Source organism: Phoca vitulina, unplaced genomic scaffold, assembly GCF_004348235.1.
Source record: "Phoca vitulina isolate PV1807 unplaced genomic scaffold, GSC_HSeal_1.0 scaffold28, whole genome shotgun sequence".
NCBI classification, from domain to species: Eukaryota; Metazoa; Chordata; class Mammalia; order Carnivora; family Phocidae; genus Phoca; species Phoca vitulina.
The window spans coordinates 13,280,359-13,308,312 of record NW_022589731.1 but is presented as its reverse complement, the minus strand read 5'-3'; the positions used below and the strand labels follow the sequence as shown (position 1 = coordinate 13,308,312).

The following is a 27,954-nucleotide window of genomic DNA, read 5'->3' as shown; positions in this document are numbered from 1 at the left end:
AAGTTGAAAATAGAGCTACCATACGATCCAGCAATTGCATTACTGGGTATTTACCCCAAAGATACAAATGTAGGGATCTGAAGGGGTACATGCACCCCAATGTTTATAGCAGCAATGTCCACAATAGCCAAGCTGTGGAAAGAGCCAAGATGTCCATCGACAGATGAATGGATAAAGAAGATATATATATTCCATTTTATATATATATATATATATATATATATATATATATATATATATATAAAATGGAATATTATGCAGCCATCAAAAAAACTGAAATCTTGCCATTTGCAATGACGTAGATGGAACTGGAAGGTATTATGCTGAGCGAAGTAAGTCAATCAGAGAAAGACATGTATCATATGACCTCACTGATATGAGGAATTCTTAATCTCAGGAAACAAACTGAGGGTTGCTGGAGTGGTGGGGGGTGGGAGGGATGGGGTGGCTGCGTGATAGACATTGGGGAGGGTATGTGCTATGGTGAGCACTGTGAATTGTGCAAGACTATTGAATCACAGATCTGTACCTCTGAAGCAAATAATACATTATGTGTTTAAAAAAAAAAAAAAAGAAGAAGATAGCAGGAGGGGAAGAATGAAGGGGGGGAAATTGGAGGGGGAGATGAACCATGAGAGACTGTGGACTCTGAAAAACAAACTGAGGGTTCTAGAGGGGAGGGGGGTGGGGGATGGGTTAGCCTGGTGATGGGTATTAAAGAGGGCACGTTCTGCATGGAGCACTGGGTGTTATATGCAAACAATGAATCATGGAACACTACAACAAAAACTAATGATGTAATGTATGGTGATTAACATAACATAATAAAAAAAAGTTAAAAAAAAAGGCAACTCTGGATGGTTCTAGAGATCATTGCACTTTTTAAGGCCGTATTTCTTCATCTATAACATGCGGATCGATGACTACCATATCTGAGGTTTAAGTAATATAGTGAATATAAACTGCAGTGTGTGTATAAATAAACAAATAAAATGCTTGGCACATAAAAAAAAAATGAATTAACCCAACCTTCGACTTAAGTGTTAATCATAGCAATAGTCTACAAGTTAGCTACCTTAATATGTTTAATTAATGATCCCACAATCTTCAAAATAGAATCTTTTAAATAAGTAAGCATCTTGGTATTTAGAAAGAGGAAATGATTACCTAAAGCAGAGACCATTAAACCACTGTGAATGTAAGTACTGGTTCTCTACACTAAAGGATGGCATCAAGATAGAGTCCAACAAATAATCTGAACATGGCAGATTAATTGAAAAAAGAAAACCATAATCATTATGAAAGAATTCCAATAATATAGACAGTATAAAATATGTGTAAAATTTTCTAATTACTAAAAGTAGAAACAATAAACTCATAGAAATAAACTAATATTAATTTTTTTGTAATTGCTTTCTTAACTGGTTAAAGTTTAATAAAAGTAGAAGTACAATTATAATAACCTTAAAATAAAACTGGTTCTCAACTGGGGACAATTTTGCCCACCCCTCTCTGCCCAGGGGACATTTGGCAATGTCTGGAGACATTTTTGGTTGTCAAAGCTGGGGGTGGGAGGTGCTACTGGCATCTAGAGTTTAGAGGCCAGAGATGCTGCTAAATGTCTTAAATTGCATAGGACTCCCCTCTTGCAACCAAGAATGACATGGGCCAAAATGTCAATAGTGCCAAGTTTGAGAAGCCCTGCTATAAAAATGGCATCTATACCAATAGCAGTTAAACCTGAAAATTTAAGAAAAAGACAACAGAATTTAGTATACATTTGAACACACAGATGGAAAATAATATTCCAAAATTTAGGGATAAAACCAACTTAATTTTGGCCTTCATGATATTGAATAAATGTCATATCGTTTCTTGCCAGTATTAGCTTCTTGTTATTGCACTAATTATAAGGCTTATGGCCCTATTTCCAAAAATCTTTATATTCAGTACTTTGACTTAGTTCTTTATACTTGAAATTACTTTTATGGAACATACCAGTAAGCAAACTAAACTACACATATCAAATAATTTAAAGTGGGAACTGGTAAATATTGGCATTTCATTTGATAACTACTAAAATGCAAGAAAAGGACAATGTATATAGACGAATGTTTCTTTCTATTCAAATTTCTTCTGTCACCATCTGTGAAGGAAAAAACACTCTCTAAGAGACTTTGTGTGTTTAATTTTAACCCAGGGCAAATTTTTATGACTGAGTGATAAACCCACAAAACCGGAGTTCACATCAGAAGCCCTTATACTACTAACCATAATGATACCAATGGGTATTATCATTTTTAAAAGTGGAAAAAAATCAATGAGCAGACTGTCATTACAGAAACTCATTCTGCATCACACATATCACCCAAGAGATTGATATTTCATGCTTATAAAACTTAACATAAAATTAAATTGCAAATATTTTCTCATAATCTACTAAAATTATGGCCTAAAGCAATACACTGCTAATATGAAGCATTTGTTCAGCTCAAGTGGGCATATTTCTATATGATTTATGTAAAAGAAGGCTTCATTTGCTTCCCATAGATTCAGTAATGAGGTTTCTTTCCTTATATTTAGCCCAGAAAGTAGATGAACTTCTTTGAAATTAAGCCAGCAAATATAACATTGAATTATTAATAAACAATAGTAAAATTAACAAACTGAAGGTTTTCTCCTTGTGTGTATGACTATGTGGTTTCAAACACCAGCCATTCTTTCATTATCCAAATACATAAAAAGCAGCTCAATTTCCCATACAGAAAATACATTTCATTCTTTCAGCATAAAACAAATAGTAATAAATTTCAAGTAAAATAGTAGGTTGTGATTTTTTTCCCCTGCAATCTGAAACAATAAAAAATAATTTCAACCATTAAAAAAAAGTTAGGGGGTGCCTGGGTGGCTCAGTCGGTTAAATGTCTGCCTTCGGCTCAGGTCATGATCCCAGGGTCCTGGGATCCAGCCCCACATTGGGCTCCCTGCTCAGCGGGCAGTCGGCTTCTCCCTCCCCCTCTCCCTCTGTGTGCTCTCTCTCTCAAAGAAAGAAAGAAAGAAAGAAAGAAAGAAAGAAAGAAAGAAAGAAAGAAAAAGAAAGAAAAAAGAAATCTATCTTTAAAAAAAGTTAGGAATAACAGAAAGGACAGTTGTGGAACCAATACTTTGTCTTAATCTATTGGGATGTGAATAACACTGAGTCCATGAGGTAAAAGAAAAAATTGATTTCAGTATTATCAACCCGATGCACTGTGAAACTTACATGTAGCACTTTTTAGCCAGTGAAGAGTTTTCTCATTAGCATACTTCACAATACAAATAAAAGGAATTAACATCTTTATCTGGAACTTAAAAAAAACTGCACATTTAGCTTTATGCTGAAATATCTTTGACAACTTGAAAAATTAGCAGATTTTACACCAAAATATAATAGGGAATTCTTACCTTAAGCATTCAGCATCATTTTGAGGCTTTTCATTGATTTTTACTTTTTCTGCCTCTAGGTATTTGGTAGTACAAATGGCTTCATTCTTTTTATCTTCAAAAACTAAACAAGAAAATGCTTACAGTCTTCAAAAAAATAAACATAAAGAGTTAACTTTATTCATTCATAAGAACAATATTCTAATTTTTGGTGCTTTATGTAAAATGTATGCACTCATGATTCTTATTTTTCTACTTTAATATAGCAATTAAAGGCATAAAAAAGATCTCGACAAAATTTATGACATTAAAACTACCAGATCTAACACCGTTTATTTTAGTGTTTTACCTATTTCTTCTTTATACCAATAATAACACTGTACCAATAAGCTAGTGCAATTTGAAATAATAATACGACCCTGTTATGTGTATGTAACTATATTCATCAGCAAAATAAACTAGCTCATAAAGATAATACCTTTAAGTTTTCTCTGCACAGTAAGTAATTCTTGTACTAATTCACTCTTTTGTTTTTGAAGTTCACTTAACTGGCCACTATCATGTTCCATTGACTTCATTTCTAGAAACAAATAGATAAATAAAAGCCATATTTTAACCACTTAGGCTTTGCCTTGAATATGTCAGCAATTATTAACTTTTTTTGTGTGTGTAGTAAAAATTTAAGCAGCACATGGTCAATTTTAAACTGATAAAAACAGATACTATACTTGATCTTAGCCAAAAGGCTGAGAAGCGATTCATATGGTCAATTTTAAGCCCCAGCAGGCTTCCTTTGGCCATCTAGAAACTGTTTCTAATAAACTGACTAGGATTCATTAAGAAACAACGAGGTACAAAAGAATTAGTTAATTGATGGTTAGACTACCTAGAGAGAATTCAAAATAATGTAACATCACTAAGTAAAACAAGCTTCCCAATGAGATAATAAGAAAACTCTACCCTTCGTAAGTAAAGCATGTTTAAAATGACATTGCATAGTACTCACTATATGGCTACAAACTTCCACAATACTGCTAATATTGCTTCTTCTACCTAAAATATCTTTCCTCTCCTTATCCCCACAGCAAACTCCAATTCATCCTTTAAGATTCATCTCCTAATTTTTCAAAAGGTATACAATAAAGTAGGACACAAAATTTATAACACACGACACTACATAACTAGCTAACTTCCTTAATTTACAAAGAACTCATACAAATCAGTAGGAACAAAAATGTAGAAAGATGAACAAAGAATATGAACAGATAGTTCACAGGAAAATAAAAAGAAATTTAAGTGATCAATAAATTCAGAGAAGTAAATTCAACATCACACAAAATCAAAGAAATGTGAATTAAACCAACAATAAAAATAATATTTTTGCTTGTCAGATTGGTAAAGATTAATGATAATACCCAGATTGGTAATGGTATAGAATAATAATATAAGAAAACAGGCACTCTCCTATAGAGTTGGTAGGAAAATTAATTAATTCAGTGCTTTAAGGAGTCTAATTTGGCATTAACTCTCTTAATATTTTCCTCTGACCTAGTAGTTTCATTAGTAGATTTTACCAGGCAAATATAGTCACAAAAGTATAGGGAGATATATACTCAGATAATTAGAGGCCCCTATTGATGGTCATGTAGGTTGTTTCCTGATTTTATTTTTATTTTGTTTTGTTTTCTTCTGAAATCACCACCAGTCCCTCCACCTGTGCACCATTTCCTATCTTCTCTGGGAACTTTACTTCTCTCTTGAATTTTCAACTCTACTTCTCCATGGGCTCTGATCAATCATTTAATATGTTCAAATATCTCCTGTCTCAAAAAACAGAAATGAAAAAAGGACAACACATAAACCACTAAAAGCCCTCCCCTGACTTCATATCCCCCTGGGTTACTGGACTGTCTCATCCAGAGAAACTTCTCTTAAAGGGCTTGTGGGCGCTTATGATCACCATTTCCTCTGCTCTCGCTACTCAACCCATTACAACCTGCCCTCTGTCCTTCCTTTTTTCCTACTTCCATCTGTTGCTTTCCCTAAAGATCACAAGGGACCACCCATGGCTGCTTCTTAGTCTTCATGGTTGACAATTTGGCAGCATTTAACATGGGCTGATCACTCCGTCAAACGCTCTCTCCCCGAGGTGATTTCCCTTCCACACAGTAATGTGTCCTGCCTACGTTTCACACTCTTCACTGGACTTTTTCTTCTTGCTTTGAAAATCCTGGTGTTCCTCAGGGTTCTATTATTTTCTTTCAATTCATTTTTCCTGGGTGACTCCTGAATTTAACAGTTCCAGCCCAAATCTTCCTCGGAGCTCTTGACTTATATACCCAATTTTCTGACATTTACACTCAGATCTGCCATTTGGTTAATTCCTGCCACCCTTCAGACCTCAATCTGAAAGTCACTTGTTCGGGGAGAATTTCCTTCACTCCTAGTCCAGGTTAAGTTCCCTTATTATATGTTTTCACCTCATTTTATACTTCTCCTTTTGAAGCAGTCATCAATTCATAATTATCTCTTTCATACTATTGGAGACAGAGCATTAAACAAAGTCCTGCCATTACAGTTTAAAGTTTCATATAAAAATGTTCTGATACATGTAGAGATGGGCTTTGTGAAAGTACAAAGACCAACAGTACCAGGTAGTATGGAAGCAAATCTATTAAAATAAATCCATATTTCTGGAAGAAAGGATACAAAATAGGGGGCTCCTACAGTATGTGTGGTATCAAGGATGCTTTCTTTATCACTTTTTTGGAGGAATAATTTACATGAAGTATATCCATCCACTTAATAGCATACAAATCTATGAGTTTTGGCTCTCACATACACTCATGAAAGCACCACCACAATCAAGAAACTGTGTATTTCTATCAATCCCAAAAGCTTCCTTTGCCCCTTTGCACTTTATTCATTCTGACCCAGGCAACCACACTGATCAGCTTGTTGTCACTTGCCTGCTTGTTGTCCCATACAGTTTGCATTGAATGTAGTATGTGTTCTTTCGTGTCTGGCTTCTTCCAGGCACCAAATCATTGATGTCCCATACAGTTTGCATTGAATGTAGTACGTGTTCTTTTGTGTCTGGCTTCTTTCAGGTACCATGTTGTCTGTGAGCAGATCTATTATTTTTTATCTCTGAGTATTCCACTGCATGGAATACACCAATTTTGTTTATCCATTTACCTCTTACTGGACATTTAAAAGTTATGTTCAGTTTTTGGCTACTGTGAATAAAGTTACTAAAAACTTAGTGTGGACCTAAATTTCACTTCTCTGGTGTATCTAGTTGTAGAATGGCTGGGTCATATGGTAAATGTATGTTTAATGTTTTAAGAAATTGCGAAACAATTTCCAAAGTGGTTGTACCATTTATTTTACATTCCCATCAGTACCATATGAATTTCAGATGCTCCACATTCTTGCCAACACTTAATATGACCAGTCTTTTTAATTTTAATTAAATGCATGTACAGTGATATTGCATTGTGGTTTTAATTTGTATTTTCCTGATGACTAAAGATATTGAGTATCTTTTCATATGTTCATTGCTCATTAGTATATGCCCTTTTGTGAAGTTCAAATCTTTTTCCCCTTTTAGAATCAGTTTTGTTGCCTTCTTATTATTAAGTTGTAAGAGTTCATTATATTCTAGGTAATAGTACACCGGCAGATATATGTATTGCAAATATTTTCTCCAAGTCTGTGGTTTGTCTTTTGATTTTCTTTCTTTTTTTTTTTTTAAAGATTTATTTGAGAGAGAGAGAGAGCAGGAGCAAAGGTGCAGAGGGAGAGGGAGAAGCAGGCTTCCCACTGAGCAGGGAGCCAGATGCAGGGCTCGATCCCAGGACCCCGGGACCATGACCCAAGCCGAAGGCAGATGCCTAACCGACTGAGCCACCCAGGTGCCCCTCTTTTGATTTTCTTAATAGTGTTTTTTTCTTAATTTATTTGAAATCCAATGTATTTTTTTTCTTTCTTTTATGGTTCATGTTTCTGTGTCCCATCTAAGAAATCATTTCCTATCTCAAGATGGCAAAGATTTCCTATTATGTTTTCTTCTAAGAGTTTCATGATGTTAGCTTTTATGTTTAGGTGTATGTCCATTCTGAGTTAATGTTTAATATGGTGTGAAATAAGATTTAAGAATCATTGTTTTGCAGTGGATGTCCAATTGTTCCAGCAGCATTTACTGAAAAGACTTTCCTTTCCCCACTGAATTGCCTTGTTACCTTTGTTGACATCAATTGACCTTATGGACTCTTTCATTCCAGTGGTACCTATATGCCTATTTTTAAGCCAGTGACACACTGTCTTGATTACTATAGCTTTTCAACAAAATTTGAAATCAGGGAGTATAAATCTCTAAATTTTGTTCTTTTAAAAAATTTTGGCTGTTCTAAGTGATTTACATTTCCATATAAGTATTAGAATCAGCTTGTCAAGGCTTACTAAAACTTAACGGGATTTTTACTGAGATTCTGTTGAAACTATGATAAATTTGAAGAGACCCGACCTATTAACAAAATTGAATTTTCTAATCCATGAACATGATAGATCTATTTATTTAGGTCTTCCTTAATTTCTCTCAGCAATGCTCTGTAGTTTATAGTGTAGAAGTCCCTCACGTCTTTTGTTAAATTTGTTTCTATTTTGTTTTTTGATGCTGTTTAAATGGCATTTTTATTCCATTTTTCTATTGTTTGCTGTTAGTATATAAGAATTCAACTGATTTTCTTTTTTTCTTTAGAGAGAGATAGTGGAGGGGGAGGGGTATAGGGAGAGGGAAAGAGAGAATCTTAAGCATGCTCCACGCTGGGCAGACCTGAGATCATGACCTGAGCCGAAATCAAGAATCAGACACTTAACCGACTGAGCCACCCAGGTGCCCCTCAACTGATTTTTAAATATATACCTTGTATCCTATAACCTTACCATATTGACTCATTAATTTTAGTAATTGTTTTGTAAATTCCTTATAATTTTCTAAGTAAACAATCATGTAATCTGTAAATAGAGGCAACTTTATTTTGTCTCATTGAAAAGGTTAAGATGGCTAGGACATCCAGAGCTGTATTGAATGGAAGTGATAAGACTAAGCATCATTGCCTTATTCTCAATCTTTGCGGGGTAAGTATTTAATATGTCACCATTTCGGATGATATTGGTATTCGATATTTCACCATTAAGTGTAATATTAGCTGTAGGCTTTTCAAACAAGTTCTTTATCTGGTTGAGAAAGTTCCCTTCTATCCCTGGTTTTCTGAGAGTTATATAGGACTGTAGAGATCCATTTACCAGTCCTCTTTTCCAGCCCTTTATGTGATAGCTGTCATATATGCATATGTATGCATGTATACAAATTGCCTCTGTATACATTATAAATTCTACAAGACAATATATTATTTGCTTTAAACAATCATATGTTTCTTTTAAAGTTAAGAGAAAAAATACGTATTTATAATTATCCATGTATTTGCCATTTCTGTTTATTTTAAATCATTAAATATGATCCAAGTTTCTCTCTGGTATTATTTTTGCTTCTACTTGGAGGACTTCCTTTAGCATTTCTTGTCTTTCAGGCATGATGGCAATGGAATCCCCTAATTTTTATTTATCTGAAAATGTCTTTTTTTAACTTCATTTTTGAAAGATATTTTCACTGGATAGGGAAAATTTTCTTTCAACACTTCCAAGATGTTATTCCACTGTCTTCTTGACTTTATCATTTCTAGCTACAGGTACATAGTCATTAGAGTTACTGTTTCCTGTTTTCAAGATTTTCTCTTTCTCTTTGACTTTTTAAGTGTGACTACTAAGCGGCTAGGCATGGATTTCTTTGAATTTACCCTATTTGGGTTTGCTGAACTTCTTGAATCTGCAAATTAATGTCTTTTAGAAAATTTAAGAAATTTTCTGCCATTTCTTCAAATATATTTTCTGCCAATTCTCTTTCCTCTCCTTCAGAGACTCCAATTACTTGAATGTTAGACCTTTTAAAATTGTCCTACAGGTTCCTAAGTTTCTAGTTTTTTGTTTCATTTTATTTTAATTTCTCATCTCTTTCAGATTGGACAATTTCTATTGATCTATCTTCATGTTCACTGGATTTCCTATCACTTCATATTCACTGGATCTCCTATCAGTTCCATTCTGTTATTACGCTTATTCAGTGACATTTTTATTTCAGATAATGTATTTTTCAGTTCTAATATGCTTTTATTTTTTTTACATTTTCTATTTCTCCACTGAAATTACCTATATTTTCATCTATTGCAAGTGCATCTTCCTTAACTCACTGAGCATAGCTCAATAATAGCTGCTATAAAGTATTTCATAATTCCAATGTCTAGATCACTATGGGTTTGGCATCTCATGGTTTTCTTTTGACACTAGGTCACATTTCACTGATTCTTCAGAAGTCAAGTAATTTTGAATTGCATCTCGAACATTGTGAATATCATGTTGTGGAGACTGGATTTTTTTGATTAATAGCCATTCTAATGGGTGTTAAGTAGTATCTCTTTGTGGTTTTGATTTCCATTTCTCTAAAGACTAGTGATGTGGCAGATGCTTAACGACTGAGCCACCCAGGTGCCCCAAAAGATCTTAATTTTAATGAAATACAATTTATCTATTTTTTCTTTTGTTGCCTGTGTTTTTGATATCCACGAAATCATCTCCAAATCCAATATGATGAAGTGTTTCCTATATGATTTCTTCTAAGAGCTTTGTTGTTTTACTTAAGTTTAAGACTTAGCTAATTTTTATATACTGTGTAAGGTAAGGGTGGTATCCAGTTTTCCCAGCTCTATATGTTGAAAAGACTATCCTTTCCCATTGAATAGTCTTGGCACTCTTATAAAAAATCATTTGACCACATACACGAGGATTTATATTTAAGATCTCTATTTTATCCTGATTTTCTATATGTCTATCCTTATTCTAGTACCACACAATTTTGATTACTGTGGCATTTTAGTATGTTTTGAAATCAGGAAATGTTGAGTCCTCCAACTTTGTTCTTCTTTTCCAAAATAGTTTTGGCTCATTGGGATCCTATATGAATTTTAGGATGGGTTTTTCAATTCATGAAAAAAATGCTGTTGGGATTTTGATAGAGATTACATTGAATCTATACATCATTTTGGGTAATAATGCCATCTTAACAATACCAATTTTTCCAATCCATGAACATGGGATGTCTTTCCACTTATTTGGGTCTTCTTTAATTTCTTTAAGTAATGTTTTATATGGTTTTCAATGTACAAGTCTTTTACCTCCTTGGTTAAATTTATTCTGAAGTATTTTATTCTTTTTAATACTATTATAAATGGAATTTTTTTTTCCTTTTTGGATCACTTATTGCTCATACATAGAAATGCAACTTATTTTTGTGTGTTGATTTTGTATACTGCAACTTTGCTGTATTTATTTATTAGTCCCAGCAGTTTTTTGTGTATCCTTAGGTGTTCTATATATAAGAGCATTATCATCTGGGCACAGAGACAATTTTACTTTTTTCTTTCCAATGTAGATGCCTTTTATTTCTTTTTCTTGCCTAACTGATTTGGCTAAAATTTCTAATACTATGTTGGATAGAAATGGTGATATCCATGACTTTCTGCAGAAATTAGTTTTAAAGTATGTACCTATTTAACTTTGTATTCTAACTTGTTATTGAAAGTACACATCAATATCACCTAAGGGATTTTTAAAAAGTTATGTTCCCTATTTTCTCCCACAGATTCTGATTCAATAGGTCTTGAATGGGACTCAAGCATTTAATATTTTTTAAAGCTTTCCAGATGTGTGCCTCTGTCCTACACTCTCTACCCAAAGTAATTTATCTCTGAGAACCTTATTTCCTTCATCTATAAAATGAGACTAAAAAGTATAATCCTCACATTTTTTGAGGGTTTCATTATGTGGCAGGCAGCATTCTATGTGCTTCAGTATTATTTCATTGAATCCTCACAACAACCTTTGCTAAGGTCATGGCTACTAACCCCCATCTTTACAGATGGGGAAACCGAGTCAAAGAAAAGTTTAGCATCTTGCCCCAAATCACACAACTATCAAATGGTAAAATTAAGATTTAAATGAAATCAACAATGATATTAGCAATTATAATCTTTAGAATGGTGGTTGTTATATAGTATAAGCCTGATGAATATTACTTAAAATAGTAATTTTGTCATTACTATTACAGTGTCATATACTATTACTATTACTATTACTATAACTATTACAGTAAAGTTGTCATATGCAAAGCAAAACAATAAATTATTCATATGGATAGCTCCAAGTCAATAAAAAAGTTAAATGTGTTTATTATTCTCCATTTACTAAAGGCATCAAAGTAACAGTACATTTTAGAAAGGCTTCCATTAAAAACTAATTTTCCATTTAATATCATTTATATTTTCATTCTCTACTTTGACTCCCATTGACTCCAATCTATTACTACTGCTCTACTCTATGCTACTGCACTTGACATCTTCTGATTATCAAATTGATATCCTATTTTGTTTTCCACTAATTTGAGGAATACATATTTTGCTTTTGGTTTCTAAAATATTACTCTCTGCTGGTTCTTCTCTTGCCTTCTTTGACTACTCTGTCCCATTCTTTTTCTTTCTTTCCTTAAATGTAATGCTTTCCCAGTTTCTGGCTTTGGTCTTCACTCCTCATCTATGTTCCCTCTATATGTTTTCTGGTCTTCACTCCTCATCTATGTTCCCTCTATATGTTTTCTCTGAATGATGTCACCAACTCCTCTAGATTCAGTCCCAAACCTAATGCTCTGGCTCTGATCTCTCTTACCAGCTTCACAACCAAATCTTCCCCTGCCACCTGGGCATCTTCCCCTATATATTCCATAGACATCTCCAACTGAAAATACCTGAAACAAAACTCAATCATTTTGTCCAGAATAGGCTATAGTTCCAACAGGCTTCTCTACCTCTGCTCTTCCTCCTGGTACCATATTCTACCCAATTTCTGACATATGGAAACTGGAAGTCATCCCTAACTTTCTCTATTTTTGTTCACATTAATCAGTGATAAAGTCCTATCATTATTCCTAAACATCTCTTTAATTTACCCTCTCTTCTCTTTGGCAATGTCTTTAGTTCAGGATCTTATCACAGATTGCAATAACCTGCATGCTAGGTTTCCTGAAATGAAATTCTCCCCACCCCACTGTGTAACCTTGTTTCCTAGTTTAAATTGTATTGATGGTAAAATGAGGATCATCGTACCAGTCCTACCCCTATTATAGCTTCTATCACATTGTACTATAAATACCTGCTTACATATTTGATTCCTCCACTTTTTAGTTTTATATCCCCATGACCCAGAATAATGCCTATCACATAACAGAGTAACAGATATTTGTTTATTGAATGAATGACTAAATGCTCATGTCACACCTACTTCTAAAGAACTTGAGACTGCTCACAATAAAAGATACATTTCCATTAGGGTAATTAAGATAAATGCAAAAGAATAGTATGCAATAACCAATTTACTTATGAAAAAGTTAAATTTCTGGAAAATTCACTGGCTCAAAATAAGTTATTTTCATTAATGACAGATAAATGAGGTGGCACTATATACTCATACCCCTCTTCAAAATGTTCGCCTGGTTTTCTAAGTCAGATATTTCAATCTTGACATTTTCTTTTATCAAAAGCTTTCTTTTCTTTGTTACTTCATACTCATTATTGAAGTGTGTAATTTCCTTAATAAATTTTTCTTCCTCCTCTCTCACTCTTTTCTTTGTAGCCCCCTGGAAAACAAACAAAAGATCAAATATAGATGTTAATTGTAATAATATTTTTCTTTAGTGATTTAAAATGCAATCATTTGGAATTATTAACAACAAAAATATAAAATTATACTTCCTGGTGTTATCACAAAAATGCTTTATTCCTCCAGCAATATTAATAAAAAAGTGAAGCTATTATATACTAATAACCAACTATTTCCACATGAAAGTTTTATCCTTAATGTTTTGGGAGTATTATTGAGATAGAAATTCTACTACTCGTCATTATATCTGTGTTTATTTATGTATTAACTTATAGCCATATATGGGTGCCATTTTGTCATTGCAATATAAGATTGGGTAAAATAATTAAATGTGCAAATGTGAAAATGAAAGTCTATACTCAAAGGAATCACTGCTATAGAAAAAACAAACAAGGAAATCCAAGGAAACCTTTTAAAATATAGACAAAGGAGGTAAAATTATATATTTATTTCTAATTCAGTTCTACAAAATAGTTCACATTTTATGAAACATCAACATGAAGATCAAAGAATTTCCAAAAACTCTGCACAATGATAGAACCTAAATATTGCTGTATTTTTCTATTTTTTCTAAGAAATGTCAATTAATAGTGAACTACATTGAGAAACTAGACATGTCATGTATAAGCACAAAGTCTGTTGGTTCTGACTTCAGATAAATATTTTTAATATTTTTAAATGTATTTTCTTTGAAATGTCAATTAATTATAAGTCACATTCCTAAACTGGCCCTGTCATTTAAAACTACTAAGTTTGTTGGTTCTGACTTAAGATAAAAAGATAAACAAAATCTATCTCTTCACCAAGATCCATAAATATGCCTTAAGTGTGAAACTCTCTGTCTTTCAAAAGCATTAAAACCAAGGTCTCAAAGCCTGAGCAATTCAAATCAGTTTCACTGGGTTTTTTTATGCTTATTACAATTGCAAATAATTTCTATATTGCATCCCTGCCAATAGAATTCTTTCTAACTATATTACTCTACCAACTGGTTTTAAATAGCACTTAATACTTTTCCATATCTGAACAGGACTATCTGCCAATATGCATACAGATAATTTTCTAACAGTACACCTAAGTATATCTAAATATTTTCAATACAGTTAGTAAAATAGATATTTCTAAGTGGCTGGAGGCTTACAAAGGTTTGGAGAAGCATATTCCTCTGGTTTGTAATTTCACTACACTGTCTTTCTAAGGCATTTTCATGAATTTTCCAAAGCTGTAAGAGGAAGGCTTTTTCAGAAAACTGCTGAACCTTTAAAGTGAAAAAAACAGAAATCAGAATGAAACAATTAGTTAAACATTCAGGGTGCCTTAGCTAACAGAACAGATCTACACAGTATAAGATATTTTCTGTATTAACCTTAAATGAAAAATAAAATTCACATTAAACATCTTATTTTATATGTACTATCATATATTATTTTATAAGTGTTCTACCATCACAAGTTTTATAATATTTTCCCCCAATAAGACTATAGGCCCCTCAATGGCAGAAAATGTGTTTTCTTTTTTCTTTACAGTACCCAACACATTTCTTAGCTTAGGTATCAAAAGCTTTTTGACTACACATATTAAACTCTGCTTCAAGACAGCCTCAGTTAAAGAACAAGTTTCTATTCTCATCACTTATAAGGAAGACATGGATGAATTAAACATGTATACAGTATGACTAATAAAATGAGATAAAATCTACAAACCATAGGCAAAAACCCCGTCCCATGACTATAGTTATACTAAGAAAAACACAAATGTGCTAAAGTCCTCAAATGCTTTTTTTTTATTTATTTTTTATTATTGTGTTATGTTAATCACCATACATTACATCATTAGTTTTTGACGTAGTGTTCCATGATTCATTGTTTGCATATAACACCCAGTGCTCCATTCAATACGTGCCCTCTTTAATACCCATCACCAGGCTAACCCATCCTCCCACCCCCCTCCCCTCTAGAACCCTCAGTTTGTTTCTCAGAATCCATAGTCTCTCATGGTTCGTCTCCCTCTCTGATTTTCCCTTTTCATTCTTCCCTTTCTGCTTCTTCTTCCTTTTTTTTTTTTTTTAACATACAATGTAGCATTTGTTTCAGAGGCACAGGTCTGTGATTCAACAGTCGTACACAATTCACAGCGCTCACCATAGCACATACCCTCCCCAATGTCTATCACCCAGCCACCCCATCCCAGAACTCATTTTTTATTTTCGTACCTCATTTGGTTCTAGTTAGCAAAAGACATAATAAACATTAATATTGGATATGTAACTATTATTTCATTTGGGCCATAAAGAATAGCATCTCCTGAGACCATGAATACTGAAATGAAAGTCAGGAAGCTTTAATATATAAAAGCTAAAATTGATGTCAGACTGGGAATAATCTTTCCTCTATATTCAGTACTGGCCCTCATAAGAAAGCATCACTTTTCGTTTGGGGCTGTTCCCATCTCCACAGTGAAAAGAAAAAGGAAACAAATTCAATTTAAATTGCAGAAAGCAAGATTTATGTTAGCCATAAGAACTTCCTGAAGGTGAGAGACAGGGTGTGAAATCTCTGTCCCAGAAGATATTGAATAGTAAAGAGCTTAAGGAGAGTCTAGTCCAGAGGCAAAGGGTTGGCCTGAAAGATATTTTGAAACGATACGGCTAAAAAGTCCTGGAAATATTGGCATTAAAAAAGTAACAGAAAAAAAAGTAATGGAAATAAAAAAGAAAATATGGTCTTGCATATATATATAATATCATGGCACATCTGCTCACACCTGAATTCAGTACTTGGTGCTGTTCTCATCAACTCTATCTTAAGAAAGACATCAATAGAGAATGATGAAAGAGATACAATTTTCAGGACCAAAGAAACTCAGAAAATACTTTTAAAGTTGAGGGAAGGAAGAATGGGGCAGTTAGTTATTTTACTAAGAAGACAGAAATTAGAAATATGGCCAGATCTATGAAATCATATAGAAAATGGTAACAACAGCAAACAAGAGTATGATCATGAATTCTATCACATTTATTTAGAATAAGAAAATACTTCAGAGCTATTTAGTATTTATCATATAAATGAGAAGAAAATGAGTTCCAAAGAAGTGAAATTCGTTAACAAAGGTAAAATAATTAAGTACAGGCAAACTCAGGACTAAAATCCAGCTCTTCTGACTTCTTTTCTCCTAAATTAGGAATAGAACTATTTCAAAGTAACAGAGATATTTCTGGAACTAAAAGGGACTTTAGTCTCTGATAAAAGCAGAAGATGAAAGTAGGTAAGTTTGAGAAACAGAAAAATTACCAGAACTTAATGAGAGAAGGTAGCTTGTAGTATACACCTAACTCTCAGAGCTGTTATTCTGGACAGTAACCATGAATGCGTGCAAAACTGCTTTGAGACCAAATATTGGGCTGGATCAATTTTGGTTTAATCCAATAAGGTATGTCACATATGAATCAAAATTCCTGAATTCTAATTGTTTCCACCACTGATCTGTTGTGAAAGACCTATGTCGAAACCCAGAAATGAAGAAAATAGTACTTATCAGGCTAAAAAATTTTTTAAATAAGTCATAACTAAATTTATCATTCAGGTTCAGAAAAGCCTTATGGTAAGAAATAAAAAATTAAGGTGTCCCATTCCAGCTATCACCAACTAAGACCTAAAATTACCACTGTTCTCTTTCCTAAAAAAGAAAATAATTAAAGAGAGCTATTAGACAAGTTGTCATTTAATTGGAATATTTTACCATAATCTGAAAAATGAAACCTATATACCCCAAATGAAAAGTAGAGAACTATTCAAAAGCTTTATAAGAAAGGTATATGTGTAAATTTCCTCTTCCCCTAAACTTCTATGGGAATTATCATTTTGAGGTCTTTTCTGCTTCTTTGTTGTTGTTGTTTTTATTATTATTGGCCTGCTTCTCCTCATCATTCCCACTTTCTGTCTTATATTGTCTTTATCTTTTACTTCCACATTTTCGTCTTTAAATCAACCTTAAAAAGTTCCAGAGTCAGTAACTACAGAAAAATTACAGTAACACTAATTTTTAAATTCACTTAGGATCTGTGATGAAAACATTTAATATAAAATGGAATTGGCAAATAAAGGAAAAAGCATAATAGAAAAAGAGGCAGGAGTTTGGGAAAGCTCAAGTCAGTAAGAGCAGATGCCCACAATATGATGATTCACATGGTGAAGACAGCAGTAAGTTAGGGTTGCAGAAGCTACATGGGTCTATTATTAATAAGAGTTCTTTCATATTTTAATGAAACTGAAAGGACAAAGACTTTTGGATCTTCCCAGGTCCTCTCTGCCAAGTGTAAGCTGTTACCCTTAAAAAAACTGAAATAGCTTTTCACGGCCACCTATTTGCAGAATGTGTTTCTCATTATTCCTTTTGTTCTTGTTATCACAACCAATTCCTTAAACTATTATTCACACTCTTGTGTTTGAAAACCAGACCTACTGATGTGTAAAATTTAGGTAAATAATTTCAGATACAACCCCGAACATATTGCTATGATCACAAGACAAGGACATTTCACAGAATAAATTATCATGAGAAACATCTCTTTTGATGTAAAAATGATGGGTGGGGATCAGAATTGGAAAGATACTAGAAGAAATGTAAAACTGAGACTTAAAAATAATTTTAACTAAGGTATAATTGACATACATTGTTAGTTTTCAGTGTACAACAAAATGATTTGATATTTATATGCACTGACAAATGATCACCACAGCAAGTCAAGTTACCAATTGTCACCAAAATTATAAAATCTTTTCTTTTTTTCTCGTAAGGAGAACTTTTTAAGATTTATTCTCTTAGCAACTTTCAATATCACTGACTATGGGCACCATGCTATATATTATGACCCAAGCACTTATTTATTTTATAACTGGAAGATTGTACCCTTTGACCCTCTTGACCCATTTTGCCCATCCCCCCAAACTCCTCCCAACTGGTAACTACCAATCTATTATTTGTATCTATTAGTTTGGTTTTCCTTTGTCAGTATGTTTTGTTTTTTTAGATTCCACATATAAGTGAAATTATATGGTATTTGTCTTTATCTGATTTATTTCATTTAGCATAATACCCTCAAAGTCCATCCATGTTGTTGCAAATGGCAAGATTTTATTCTTTTTTTATGGCTGAGTGGTATTCCATTATATATTTACCTACAATTTCTTTATCCATTCATCCACTGATGGATACTTAGGTTGTTTCCATATCTTGGCTATCATAAATAGTGTTGCAATGAACCTAGGGGTACACATACCTTTTTGAATTCGTGTTCCCATTTTCTTTGGATAAATACCCAGAAGTGGAATTGCTGGATCATATGGTAGTTCTGTTTTTAATTTTTTGAGGAACCTCCATACTATTTTCCATAGTAGTTGCACCATTTACATTCCTACCAATAGGGCAAGAGGGTTCCCTTTTTACCACATTCTTGCCAACTCTTGTTATTTCTTGTCTTTTTTATTATAACCATCTTAACAGATATGAGATGATATCTCATTGTGGTATTGATTTGCATTTCCCTGACGATTAGGAATGTTGAGCATATTTCCATGTGCCTGTGGGCCATCTGTATGTCTTCTTTGGAAAAATATTTATTCAGATCCTCTACCCATTTTTAAATCAGGTTTTTGTGTGTGTGTGTATGTCCACCAGCTTTAAGAAGGCAGCGGGAGAGTGGGGCACATTCCCTGGCATCAGCAGGGCAGCTCTCCTGGAGAGTGCTGTGACTGTGTGCATGTGCCAGCCACTGCTAGCAAGATAAAGGGAGAGTGCAAAAATGGTGCTAGCAAGTCAGTAAAATGGAACAAGGTGGAGGAAGGGCGCAAAAATGGCACCCAGCTGTAGCTCCATCTCTAGAGACAGTCCCAATAGGCCCCTGTCCCTCTGACAGATGCTTTATAATTAGGAAATAAGTTTCTCCTTCACATATATGTAGTCTAGGTGCTTTTCAAACTGCTGCTTTTGCACTAGTTCTGGGGCAAATGAGTCTACCTATGAGCCTTTTAAGAGCAGAACCTTAGTTCCCTACAGCACTTTGGATCTCCTGGATGTAATAAGCACCATTGATTTTCAAAGCCAGATGTTTTGAGGGTTCATTTCTCCCCTGTTAAGTCCCAAGGGCTGGTGTGCCTGACGCTGGTGTGCTGAGATCTCAGGGAGAGGCTCCATATTTGTGAGCTCCCTCCTGATTATGGGTTGCTGTGCCAAGGTAGGAAGTGGGTTCTGCTGAGACTACGTCTCTGCCTCTCCCACCCATCTCAGTGTGGCCCTGTATGTTATCCTTTGTTGTGGAGGAATTTTTCAGCTAGTTTTCAGGTCTTTTTCCGAGGGAATTTTTCCAAATGTAGCTGTAGATTTGGTGTGTACGTGGGAAATGAGTTCAGATATTCCTATGCTGCCATCTTGAACCACCTCACAAAATATTTTTGAACGAATCTTTCCCAGTCAGGTTTGAATTGAGGCACCATCTTATATCCATGGAAGCTTGGACATCTTTCATAAATCAACACTTTAGAGACTACTAACTCTATATCCTAAGTTACCCAGGAATATCAAGGGGCTATAACAACAAAAAGAAAAGGTTCGGTTCCTAGTAGCAGTAATACAAATTTCCCTTTCTCATCTCTCTTCTTCCTCTGACTACAGATGAAGAGAAAATATTTGCATGCAGCCTTAAAGTTATATTCTAGAATCAAATAGCCAAGCTTTGTCAGAAAATATTGCTGTTTTGGAAAATTTTAATTTATAGCAGTGCCAACACTCTGGTTAATTCTGCTTCCCTCAGCAATAAAGATTTTTTTCTTTCCCTGTTTTATTCCTCTTGGGATATTTGATTTTTCAACAGAGCTTATAGTTTTCCCAGTGAGCTGACTTATCTGGTCAACTAGGTCAGTTTTCAGCATAGCCATGATTTGTGACTCTTCACTACTCTTGCTGCCTGGGTGCCTTCAGGTATTTTTCTACCAGAAGAACTTGAAAATTGAAAATGACTGAGAATTCTAAATTAATGCTTAGGTCCAAGTAAGCAAAGTACAAAGCTACCCTTTGTTGTGGTTGCTGTTGTTTAAAATATTCTCAGACTTTAGGAACTGACATTTTGCTGATTAAATGATCTACCCCACAGTGTAAGGCAACTTTACATAAGAGAGTTATGTAGATTTCACATTTTAAGCTCATAGCAATTGGGGGAAAGAATGTGTTATGACTGTAATAAAAGACATTTTAAATGCTAGAATACATCAGTGGATATTGTATCAACAACAGATATTAAGGTTTTGTAAAAGAAAAAGATCTATTTTTTATAAATGTATTTCTTTTTTTTAATTTAAATTCAATTAGCCAACATATAGTACATCATTAGTCTCAGATGTAATGTTCAACAATTTATCAGTTGTGTATAACACCCAGATGTAGTACTTAAAGGAAAACTCACTATGACACAGGAATCCTAATGTAGGAAGCTTCAATATCAGGAAATATTAATCCTTACAATGGCTCATAAGACTTTTCATGATCTGCACTCCCTTATTCACTGTCCAACCTTATCTTCTACTACTCTCCTCTTCATTTACTTTCTCCAGCCACACTGGCCTCTTTGTTATTCCTCGGACATACCAGGTGCACTCCCTCCTATGACCTTTGTATTAGCTGTTCTCTCTGCCTGAGAATCTCTTTTCCCAGATTCCTTCTGGTTCATTCCTTTACCTCAGTCAAGTCTTTGCTCATCTCTCATCTTTTCATTGGAGGTTATTAGGATGCCAGATAAGACCACTGCTATTTAAGTTTGTTCTGGAAGTTTTTATTAATGCAATATGGCAAGAAAAAGGAATAAGAGATACAACTATTGAAAAAAAAGCTAGTACACAACTCTCTTTCATTTGTTTAGGCAAATGCTACTGTTACATACCTAATAAATCCAAATAAATCTACTGAAAAACTGTTAGAAATAAAAAAGAATCAGTAAAAAGGTTAGTAACAAATAAATATCAAAAACTAAGTATCTTTTCTAGTTACCAAAAATAAATAGAAAAAAGCATGGAAAAGATCTCATTCATAACAGTAACCAAATAAAGAATACACAAATAAGCTTAAAAAATATCTGAGACCTATATGAAAAAAAACCTCTACTGAAGAACATAAGAGATCCAATAAATAGAAAGATATGCTTTGTCCTTGAATGTAAAGATTCAGAGATGGAAATACACCAATTCTTCCCAAATCATCACATGAATGTAGTACAGTCTTAATTAAAACCCCAATAGTTTTATTTGTTAGAATTTGACAAAATGATTTTAAATTTATCTAGAATAACAAAAAAACCTGAAAAGAATCAGGAAAATTCTAAAAAAGAAACTGTCGTCCCAGAGATTCAAAGATATTTAGTAGCTAATATAATTAAGTAAATATGATACTGGTGCCAAAACAAACAGATTAATAGAAGTGTACAGACTATCTAGAAACAAATATATATGCATTACTGTATCATAAAGATGGTGCTTTTGGTCAATGGAGATCATGTGACATCTATCCAGGCAAAAATGGAGGAAGAGTCATTTTTATTTAAGATATTTAAGGAAAAAAAAACACTGGAAAAGTACTGGAAAAACACACTGTTTAAAACCTTGGAGTGGAATAGGCTTTCCCAAGCCTGAGATTGATTTCAGGAACAAACAAATAAACAAAAAGATTAAAATTCTAGCAACACAAACATTCTAAACTTTGACTAAATAAAATACATCATAAAAAGCCAACCTACAAATAATAAAATTTGCAACAAATGACAAAGAAAGGGTAATATCTGTAACATATAAAAAGCTAGATGTCAATAAGAAAAAGGCATATAAATAGGTAAAACACATAGTAAATATTACCAATCAGTGAAAAAAATAAAAATATAAACAGAAAGTTCAAATTAAAACTATAAAAAGATGCCACTTTTTCTTACATTTGCCAAAAGAATTGATAATTTCAATTATAAGAGTAGTGAAATTATGGGAAAATAAACTGGAACAACTTTTCTGGAGGACAATTTGGAAATTATGAAAAGCCTTAACAGTATGTAACTATTGATAGAACAATTTGATTCCCAGGACTTTATCCTAAAAAAACTAAGTGCACCAAGATGCATGTGCAAGATTGTCATCACAGTGATATTAATCATAGTAATTTATTAATAGTAATAGTAAATATTTATCAGTAGGAAAGTAGTTAACTAAAATATGATACAGCCATTGAGTGGAATACTATGCAATCATTAAAAACTGCTTATTTAGATATATATTTACTGATATATGTGGGATACAGTAAATGGAAAAAAGCAAATGATTTCAGAAAAAAATACATTCACTTAAATAATTCTTAAAGAAGACCTATGAAAATATTAACTATACAGTGGAACTATGGATAGTTTTCACTCTGTATTTGACCTATTCCTATTTTTGGAATAATTTGCAATAAACACATACTACTTTTATGAAGAATTAAAACAATTAAAGCTAGTTCAATTCAGAAAAAAAAATGTCTGCTGCATGTTCATCAAAAATAATGACAGGAGGCCCTTATACTTCCTGAGAATATAACCTCCTCTTCCAGTAGCAACATAAGCAAGTGCTCCTAATAAAGATGGAGAGGAAAAGGAGCTCATAATGAAGAGAAGACGACCATTTTAGAGGAACAATCTCATCCGTTTTCCTAAGGTGGCAGTCACATTATCTCTCATTCTTTCCTCTTTTCTGTCTTCTCTTGGGAGGAATTAATTAGAATTCTAACCAGGAAAAACTGGACTATATTTAAAGCCACGAAACTAGCCTGAATCAAAGAAGCTGAGGTAGGCAACCTTCAACTTATCTTGAGATATTAATTCAGGCAATAACAATTCATAAGACCACGTAAGTACCAAAGGCTCTACGAGTTGTTCTCAGCAACAGCAAGATCACAGGCACAGCTGTAGCCAGTTTGCTTTTGACCTCTTCCATTCACCTTTTTTGAATCCACCTGGTGTTACGGGTTCCATAGCCAACCTAAATCTAACCTGCTCAAAATAACCCCATACTCCAAAATTACTCTTCCCCTTTTCCTCAAATGAAACTCCCATTTCCAAAGAACTGCTGATGCAGCTAGATACTAATCTGATTAGGGAAAGAGCAGTAATGCACAAATACTGATAGGCCAAGAACATTTGTAATGATACTTCTTAATCTGACTCACTCGGGAGATACTTTGAAATAAGGTGACTTCTATGCTATTTGACAATTCAGGAGGCAGTACTTTATCTTAGCTATCACTACATCTTCCTATTCTGTCAGGATATAAAACAATGGAATGCTGCAGGTAGTGATTTTTCATGTACTACTTTTAATGGAAGAACTATAAAATGTCACTGATTCTTTAAAATATAATTTTCCTCCTCATAATAAGAAAACTTGGCACATGAGCATGAAAAGATCATACCTCAGTCAAGTATACTACAAGAAACCGGATGGGGGATATTCACAACAACTTGTCAACCAGCAGCTTTAGCTTTAGGAAGATAGTTCATTCTTTAAGAAGTCGAGCAAATAAGAATGGGACAAAGAACAATGTATATACTGTATCTGTTGGCAAGCTGTAAGTTTGGACAGTTCTCACATAACAACAGCATAAACCCCACCCAAAAAAAAAATACTGTAATGGAAGATAAAAAAATAATTACCCAAAAGCTTACAGAGAAAGAGTATTATAAATCTCTGTAATATATTACAGCTACAGGGTGCAAAGAGATAAATTTTGTTTATCAATTATGTGATGTCCTCAAAAGAGTGCAAAGGTAGGGCGCCTGGGTGGCTCAGTTGGTTAAGCGACTGCCTTCGGCTCAGGTCATGATCCTGGAGTCCCGGGATCGAGTCCCGCATCGGGCTCCCTGCTCGGCAGGGAGTCTGCTTCTCCCTCTGACCCTCCCCCCTCTCATGTGCTGTCTCTCTCATTCTCTCTCTCTCAAATAAATAAATAAAATCTTTAAAAAAAAAAAAAAAAAAAAGAGTGCAAAGGTATGTCCCCCCAAAAACAAGAGCAAGTCAGGACATAAGAGAGTAAGATAAAAAAAAAAAAAAAGCTGAGATAAAAAGGAAGACAGGAAATGAAAGAAATATAAAAAAGATAAGTAAGAGCCCAACACAGCTTTTAAATTTACAGAGTATTAAATAACAGAACCAACACTGCAAAAGATGGAATCAGTAATGTAAAGTATAAAAAGTTCTCCAAGGCTGCTGAGAAGATCACGGGTTCAGAGAACAAAGAACAAAGATCTTATAAGGAATAGGGGTACTCAGAAAAGAAATCACAAGTAATAGTTGAGGTTAAAATGGGAGGCTCACCCATGGTCTAAACAAAACTAATAGGTACATCTGTGAACAGATTTAGAATTATAAGAATGAAGAAATCTGCACAACCAACCAGGGAAGAAAAATGAAAACAGGCTACCTAAAAAGGATTTTTAAAAAGCAGGCTGAGGGGCACCTGGGTGGCTCAGTCAGTTAAGCGTCTGCCTTTGGCTCCGGTCATGATCCCAGGGTCCTGGGATCAAGCCCCACATCGGGCTCCCTGTTCAGTTGGGGAGTCTGCTTCTCCCTCTCCATCTGCCTCTCCCACCTCTCCCCCACCCCCGCTTGTGCGCACATGTGCGTGCTCTATCTCAAATAAATAAATAAAATCTTTAAAAAGAAAAATAAAAAAATAAAAACCAGGCTGATTTCAATATTTCTCTTCTGCATTAATAAATTTCAAAAATCAGTAGTGCCACTTACTGTGACAATCACTGGGTGCTGTATGTAAGTACTGAATCACTAAACTGTACACCTGAAACTAATAGTACACTATATTTTAACTAACTGGAATTTAAATAAAAACTTTTAAAAAATCAGTAGTGTTAGATCTACATAATTTTCTAAAAACAGGTGTGAGCCAAGAATTCTGTATACAGACAAATTTTCATTCAAGTGTGAAAACAATAGAAAGAAATTTAAGATCTTAATGGCTTAGAAAATCCATCATGCACATATTTTCCCTGAAAATTTACTTGAACAATTATACAGATTGACCAAAAGATAAAAAAGAAATAAGAACCCAAGAATGAGGAAGTTGAAGCATTAAAAAATTTTAAAGTTAAAGAATTAAAAGTTAAGAATTCTGTTTAATATGGCAGTCTAAACAAATGTGGGAAGGACCCACTTTCTACTCAAATACAGAGAAATGCTATATAAAATAGAACTACCTTTAAAATAAGGTATCATTTACATAGCCAACCTGAAAGTAAGAATGGGAAATTGTCATGCCAAAAACAGAGAGGTGACTCGGGGTAAAAATGGTGTGCTAGATTTTAAGCCCAAGGGATATCCTTGAGATTGGGTACAGGTGTTAGGGGCTAGGGTTTTAAACCCACATCAGACCAAAAGTCAAGACCAGAGGGTGCTGGAACTGGGCTCACTGGATAAAGTCAGGAATTGAGAAGTGTCTGTGCCAGCTGTGCAAGAGGAATAACAAAACTCCATTCATTGGTTTAGAGAAGCAGCATATAAATGAGCTGCCACCATTGCGCCGTGAGTGGAAGGAGTCATCCCCAAGAAGCTCCAACCCCAAGCTTGAACGGTTCATGGATATGAGATTTCTGTATCTCTCACTCATGTTCTGCAGAAATCCTAAGCTCAGAAATTAACATAAAAACTGGTTCTGAACAAGTGAAATTAAGGCCCTGGCAGCAGCGGTGAAACTGCTCCATAGGGACGTCTTTTTTATTAAGGGAATATGTGGTACCCCAAGGAAACATAAGCCCCGCTAAAGGTAAGTTCACAATAGAAAAATTTAAAGCTCATAAGAAAATACACCATTACATAAGAAAGCCATCAGATGAAACAAGCAGAATTCACAGAAGAGAACAGAAAACAGAATCCTATGAGAAATGTTTTAATTTATTCACTCAATAATATTTATTTAACACCCACTACAATTCAAGCACTGTTCTAGATACTGGGAATAACAGTAGTGAACAAACTAGATAAATTTGTATTTCTTGTGGAGCTTACATTCCATTGGGGGGAGACAAGTAATAAACAGATCTCAAGAGGCAGTAGTGTTACAAAATAAAGGATCGTGAATAGAGAGAAATGGGATGGAGTGATACTTTTTTATATACTGGAGGTCAGGGAGGATCCTCTCCAGTAGCCATTACTAAACTTTTTGGTCTCATGACTTTTCCATCTTTAGGACTTCACAGTCTTAAAAAATTATTGAAGACATTTTTGTTTGATTGTTTTTGTAAGCTAGACCTATCAATATTTTCTGTATCAAATATATTAAAACAGAAATTTTAAGAAACATTTAATTCATTAAGAATAACAGTAAATTCATTGCATGTTTAAAAATATATATTTATGAAAAAATAGTATTCCCCCCCCACAAAAAATAGTAAGAAGAGTTGCATTTACATTTTTTTGCAAACATTTTTAATGTCTGGCTTAATAGAAGACAACTGGATTCTCACATCTGCTTCTTTACTCAATCTTTTTCAATACGTTTTTTGTTTGAAGTATAGGCAGAAAATCTGGCCTCACACAATATATTTTAATACCCTTTTCAAATGATTGTGGGTATGCTTGATACTGCACCCAAACTAAACCAATGACAGTTCCTTAAAGGTTAGTTGCAATGTGGAATCTGAAACTATTTCAGTGAACTTTTCACCTTCTATTACAATAAAACCTATTGGTCTATGGTGCTTTCAGAGGATCTTTTATCCATGCATGGTTTCGTAACATTATGTGCTGGTCATTCGGGAACTATCGCTTCACTGAACTATTCAGATCCTCCAAACGTTAATACATTTCACAATATGATACTAAAAAATAACATTCATTAATGTCATCAACAAATTCATCAGAAAAATCTTTAAGTATTGGGAAAAATACTGTCAAGTTTATAGTGACAGATATGAGTCTTCCAAAATTCTAACTTTTGTTTGAAAGGTTGAATCTTATCATTGTCAAAATATTACTACTACTATCAGTTGTTTGCCTTTAAATGTCAGGGTCACTTCATTTTTGAGAAAATTTTGCCAAGTATTCAAGTTTAAATAACTACAGCCTGTCAGTTGTTCAAGTAAAAATGGTGTTCTAGAAAAAAAAAAGTCAGTTCATTTTGTAACTCAATCACATAAGTACTCTCCCTTGAGACAATCATTGTATTCTGGAACACAGAAGTACTTTATGTGAACTTCCCATTTCATCACATGCAGTATTAAAAACTCATACACACAATGGTCAACTTCAAAACAACCAAGGCATATAGTGAAACTGGTGGGTTTTGTTTTTTACTGTGGGTTTATGGCAGTGAAGAATGCAATGACTACTAGTACAGTTGGATGCTACTGCCTTGATTTGTGCGAAGGCACCAAAAGTTTTACTCTTCATTGCCTTTACTTACATCAATGTGCATGCAAGCACAGTGAAAATAGCGAATAATGCCTTTGCATCATTAAGAAAATAGTTCACAGACCTCCTGAAAGAGTCTTGGGGATGCCTATGGGTGCAGATCACTCTTTAAAAACCATAGCTCTCAAGTGGCAACTGCAACCTCAGGTAACCAACCACCAAGATTTGCATGTCTTGACGTAAAGGCTCACATTCCAGTGGAATGGCTGGCCACCCTGCT

At 34.0% G+C, this 27,954-nt stretch overlaps 1 protein-coding gene and 1 pseudogene across 3 annotated transcripts in view; both read right to left on the bottom strand.

Moving 5' to 3' along the window:
- Positions 1-27,954, bottom strand: part of CCDC172 (coiled-coil domain containing 172) — a 57,122-nt gene that overhangs the window by 18,258 nt on the left and 10,910 nt on the right. For 2 of the 3 annotated variants that reach the window (XM_032423435.1, XM_032423436.1), the window contains exons 4-7: positions 14,393-14,509; positions 13,063-13,228; positions 3,902-4,003; positions 3,445-3,547 (exon numbers count right to left, since the gene is read on the bottom strand). In XM_032423435.1, coding sequence (XP_032279326.1) covers positions 3,445-3,547; positions 3,902-4,003; positions 13,063-13,228; positions 14,393-14,509 — 488 coding nt within the window. The remainder of the gene's footprint in view (positions 1-3,444; positions 3,548-3,901; positions 4,004-13,062; positions 13,229-14,392; positions 14,510-27,954) is intronic. The other variant, XM_032423437.1, reaches the window with a different exon arrangement.
- Positions 4,059-4,181, bottom strand: LOC116644155 (annotated as a pseudogene).